Source organism: Nerophis ophidion, linkage group LG23 (assembly GCF_033978795.1).
Source record: "Nerophis ophidion isolate RoL-2023_Sa linkage group LG23, RoL_Noph_v1.0, whole genome shotgun sequence".
Lineage (NCBI taxonomy): Eukaryota > Metazoa > Chordata > Actinopteri > Syngnathiformes > Syngnathidae > Nerophis > Nerophis ophidion.
The window spans coordinates 37,302,270-37,307,889 of NC_084633.1; the positions used below are offsets into that span (position 1 = coordinate 37,302,270).

General features: G+C 39.3%; 1 protein-coding gene across 1 annotated transcript in view; it reads left to right on the top strand.

The window, feature by feature from the left end:
* The window catches only part of LOC133541176 (retinal cone rhodopsin-sensitive cGMP 3',5'-cyclic phosphodiesterase subunit gamma-like), a 4,862-nt gene extending 2,108 nt beyond the window's left edge, over positions 1–2,754 (top strand). The window contains exons 2-3 of the mRNA XM_061884306.1: positions 677–825; positions 2,309–2,754. Coding sequence (XP_061740290.1) covers positions 683–825; positions 2,309–2,426 — 261 coding nt within the window. The 5' untranslated portion in view covers positions 677–682 and the 3' untranslated portion in view covers positions 2,427–2,754. The remainder of the gene's footprint in view (positions 1–676; positions 826–2,308) is intronic.
* Positions 2,755–5,620: the final 2,866 nt, after the last annotated feature.

Below are 5,620 nucleotides of genomic sequence, written 5' to 3' on the forward strand. Positions count from 1 at the left end.
GTGCATTCAAGTGACGATACATTTTAAAATGTTCCTGTATACTGACAAAAATACAAATATTAAAAAAAAATTTTTTTTATATATAAAAGATTAAATAATAATGAATTACTTTTGTGTCCCAAGATTGGGCTCTTTTTTAATTGATTTAAATCATGCAAGAGACCAATAACAAATAAAGGTGATGCATTCAAGGAACCGTAAATTCAATAGTGTGGCAGTATTCTGGCAATATATATATATATATATATATATATATATATATGTATACACATGCAAGTGGCTGATACCCTGGTAACATAAATGTGGTGCATTCAAGTGACCGTAAATTTAAACATGTACCTGTATTCTGACAACAACAACAAAAAGATTAATAAAAAAATAAATAAAACTGCATTTTTGGACTCTTTTTTTATTGGTTGACATTATGTAAGCGACTGTGATTAATCATGATTAACCCAAACTGAAGCGTGTCATCAATCTGATTTTTTAAAAAAAGACAACACGTGTCCCTAATGCTGCCGCCTCGTTAGGAGGAAGGCAATTATTCAAACTGGGATTAGCGCTAATCTTGCCCTCTGACCTCATTTGCATAATCTGCGCAGATTAGTGCTAACAGGATCACAACGCCGAGAGAGCATGTTTACATTCTTCTTTTCTCTTTTTTTCCCCCTCCAAGATCAAAATGAACGCCGCCCCCCCAGCATCGAGCGCCCTGGCCCCCGGCGGAAGCACGGGCCCCACCACGCCCAAGAAGGGCCCGCCCAAGTTCAAGCAGAGGCAGACCCGCACCTTCAAGAGCAAGGCCCCCAAACCGGGACAGAAGGGGTAAAGAAAGCAGAAGCCAAAGTTAAAAAAAAATAAAAATTTAAAGCTGCAAGCAGCGTTGGTCGGGTCCGCCTTTGGCTGCTGCCCCCGAGACCCACGGCCGGATAAGCGTTAGAAGACGCCTTGGAGCCATTATTTTGAGAATTTAATTCATTGTGAAAGTAATGCAGTTGTTGTATTGAAGTGAAAATATCAAACTTCCTGTTGATTTTTGCTAAAGTATGTTAATTATTAAAATGTAGGTCTAAGTGAGACCTACATAGTGTTTTTTGTTTCATGTCACTCTGACATTCCTACCGGAAGTTACAAGCAGTTTTGTCTGTGTTTTCTTCCTAGGAGCAGTTTGTCCGTGTTGTATTCCTAGGGAGGCGGTAGAGCGCAATTTTGAGTTTTGAGGTTAGGTTTTTTCATCAGATCGCAATTTTTGCCAGACCTGATGTGTGTGTCATGTTTGGTGAGTTTAGAAGCATTTTAAGGGGGTCAAATAACAGCTCAAAGAGGCAAAAATGACATTTTTTAGGAGACTTTGCACAGGGGTTCTTTGAAGGCGCGTAAAATCAAAACCTGAGAACTTATCAAAACTCTGTTCTATACTTTTAATCAGAAGGGTTCAATCTCTCTCCTGTGCGAGTTTGAAGCCAAAACAACAAACGCACTCAGAGGAGATAATGTTTGAAGAAAGGTGACCGGTTTTTACAAAACTTTTGTTTAGAAGGGGGGATTGCAAACTTCCTGTTGATTTTTGTTGGGGGTTGTCAATCTATGACATGTAGGTCATAGATTGTAGGCTCTGTGTAGGTCTAAGCGAGACCTACATAGAGGTTTTTGTTTCATGTCTCTCCGACATTCTTGCCGGAAGTTACAAGCAGTTTTGTCTGTGTTTTCTTCCTAGGAGCAGTTTCTTCAGTGTTTTATTCAAAAATAGCGCTAGAGCGCAATTTTGAGTTTTAGGGTTTGGTTTTTTTCATTAGATCGCAATATGCGCCAGTCCTTATGTGCGCGCCAAGTTTGGTGACTTTTGAAGCATTTTAAAGGGGTCAAAATACAGCGCAAAGAGGCAAAGATTGCATTTTTTGCGAACATTTTATTTTGAAGGGGTTTTTCGCCAACTTCCTGTAGATTTTTGCTGCAAGAATTGAGTGTATGAAAATTGGGTCTAAGTCAGACCTACATAGGAGTTTTTGTTTCATGTCGCTATGACATTCCTAACAGAAGTTACATGCAGTTTTGTCTGTAATTTTTTCCTAGGGGGCGCTAGAGCGCAATTTTCATTTTGGGGGATTGGTTGCTTAATTTGTTGGGAAGGTTTGCTATACCGACGTGTGTGTCAAATTTGGTGAGTTTTGAAGCATGTTAAGGGGGTCAAATTACACCGCGTAGGTGCGGAATAATAATAAAACACAGCAGTTTCAATAGGGTCCTTTGCCATGGGCCAAGGACCCTAAAAAAGAGCTTCCCGACTAATCTGATTGTCTTTCCCCAGCTTTGGGGACGACATCCCGGGCATGGAGGGTCTGGGCACCGACATCACGGTGGTCTGCCCATGGGAGGCCTTCGGAGACATGGAGCTCAGCGACCTGGCCAAATACGGCATCATCTAACCCCCCCCACCTCGTCATCTACCTCCTGCCATTACCTCTCAAACGCACTGTTGAACAGAAACCTCCATGTTGTCCTTCTCTCCTCAAAAAGTCTCTTTAAATTTGTAAATATCTTTTTTACCTCCCTTCTTTTTACGACCAAGTTGGCAACATCACTTGGACTCCATCACCGAGTGGAGGAACCACCTTTTCCACCCGCTTCCTGTTTTAGAGACCACCTGTGCGTGTGTGTGTGTGTGTGTGTGTGTGTGTGTCTGTGTGTTGCCAGCACAAACCCAACACAATGTACTGTCATAATAGTCGCATTAAAAGGGGTTTATTTTCACAAGTGGGCTGGTCTTTCTTGCGGGGATAAACACACAGATGAACCCTGCGGTCGTCTCTGTTGGCGTGAGCGCGGGATGCAGGGTTCAGGCAAAGTGCACGCATATTTCCAGTTTCCTCTATTCAACACTGTCGAAAAGGAGAAGGAAGAAGCAAAGCTTATTTAATCTTACCCCTTTTCCTTTACATGGCAGTTGCTAACATTTTTGTGGATTATATTTTTTTATATAGCGCTTTTCTCTAGTGACTCAAAGCGTTTTCACACAGTGAAAGCCAATATCTAAGTTACATTTAAAGCCGTGTGGGTGGCACCAGGAGCTGGTGGGTAAAGTGTCTTGCCCAAGGACACAACGGCAGTGACTCGGATGGCGGAGGAGGGGATCGACCCTGGAACCCTCAAGTTGCTGTTGTTCTATACTTATTCACTATATACTCCATAAGGAATAACATTAAATATAAATAATAATCAGCTGTATTACATCTGGTGAGATAAATACGATTATCAGTAAATTCAGAAAGTTTATCATGGTTCTTCTTTTTAACACTTTTAATTGGAAGACTCAAAGTGGATTATATGAACATTGTGGGGTTGTCCCAATACCAATATTTGGTACCAAAATGTATTTTGATACTCTTCTAAATAAAGTGGACCACAAAAAATGTCATTATTGTCTTTATTTGAACAAGAAATGTTAGTGTACATGAAACATATGTTTATTATTGTCATTTAGTCCTTGAATAAAATGTTGAACATACTAGACAACTTGTCTTTTAGTAGTAAGTAAACAAACAAAGACTCCTAATTAGTCTGCAGTAACATATTGTGTCATTTATACACCTTTTATGTTGTACACATTATGAGGGACAAACTGTAAAAATGAGTTATTAATCTACTTGTTCATTTACTTTTTAATATCTGCTTATTTTCTGTTTGAACATGTTCTATCTATACTTCTGTTAAAATCTAATAAACACTTATTCTTCTCTTCTTTAATACTTTACATTAGTTTTGGATGATACCACACATTTAGGTATCGATCCGATACCAAGTAGTTACAGGATCATACAATAAAATATAATACCTAACAAACCAATAATAATATGGTTAGGAAATTCTGATGTAAAGGGTAGGTGTCACGTTTTTTTCTGTTTGAACATGTTCTATCTACACTTCTGTTAAAATCTAATAATCACTTATTCTTCTCTTCTTTGATACTTTACATTAGTTTTGGATGATGCCACACATTTAGGTATCGATCCGATACCAAGTAGTTACAGGATCATACAATGAAATATAATACCTAACAAACCAATAATAATATGGTTAGGAAATTCTGATGTAAAGGGTAGGTGTCACGCTTTTTTCTGTTTAAACATGTTCTATCTACACTTTTGTTAAAATGTAATAATCACTTATTCTTCTCTTCTTTGATACTTGACATTAGTTTGGGATGATGCCACACATTTAGGTATCGATGCGATACCAAGTAGCTACAGGATCATACATTGGTGATATTCAAAGTCCTCATGTGTCCAGGGACATATTTACTGGTTTTATAAACAAACAAAGGAAAAAAGATTTTGTGATGCCAAAAAACATTGATGTAATCATAGTAGTATCGACTACATACACTGTTGTACTTGGTATCATTACAGTGGATGTCAGGTGTAGATCCACTCATGACATTTGTATACATTGACCTATTGTATCCTACAGTGTGTAGTGAAGCATGTTTAGCTATTCCTCGTCCTCCAGTGATAATGTTACTGGTAAGAAACTTACATTATTTGTCGCCATGGAGACAAGGATTAGTGATTTAGAAGTAGCTAAAACACTGTGGATGGACGTTAGCCGCTAAGTACCCAACCATGTCTTAAAGCGGCTCTTCCTGAGGGTGTTTCAGTGTTATAACTTCACCTTTATCTTGACTTTTTACACCAAAATGCGTCCATTCTGTCAGGCTTTCCCCTGACAGTTTGTCTATGTTTTAGTTTTTTCCTCTGCATTTGTCTGTTTCCTCTGTGTTTAGTATCTCCTGTTTTAGTTCCTGTCTAGTGCTCTTATTTTGTCAGCTTCCTGTCTCGGTCCCTGAGTGCTGTGTTCCTCCTCAGCTGCGGCTGATTGGCACCTGGCCACACCTGGTGCCAATCAGCCCGCTCCTATTTGTACCTGCTTTGTCTTGTGTCAGTTGCTGGATCATTGTATTGTCATTAGGACTTGTCGTTGCCATATGTTGCTCTTGTCGTGTCTGTGATTCTTTTCAGCTATTACCTGTCGTGCTACATTTTGTCCTGGTCGTCGTAGCGGTAAGCTGTTCTTGTTAGCCATTAGTTATTTCCAGTTTTTCTGTTTGCTATCGACTAGCTTCCATGCTAAAGTTCCTTTTTGTTTTCTAGCTTCCAGTGCTAGCTCCCTTAGTTTGTTATTCCGCCCTCATGCGTGCTTTTTGCTTGTTCTAGTTTAGTTTTAATTAAATCATGTTCTCATATTCTATGCCTGCCTCCTTCTCTGAATCATGGGGTTCATCACCAACAAATACCCCTGACACATTCTCCCTTTTCTGTCTAAACACTGTTTCTGCTTGAAAGTACTCTGTGTGTGTGCGCTGCCCAAAATGCTCCTCAGCTCGTAAAACCAGCAATGTCACCACGCACTGTCATGCCCGGGAACCGGTACTTTTCAAACAGAGTATAGTATCATTTTGGATACACGAGTAGCGCGATACTATACTAGTACCGATATACTGTACAACCCTAGTACACTATTTAATTTATTTGCTTAGGAGGTTTTTTTTTTATTATTTACAGTAAAAAGTGAATTAATACGGCTCCATACTTCATGGTTTACCTGACACGTGAAACGCGACAAA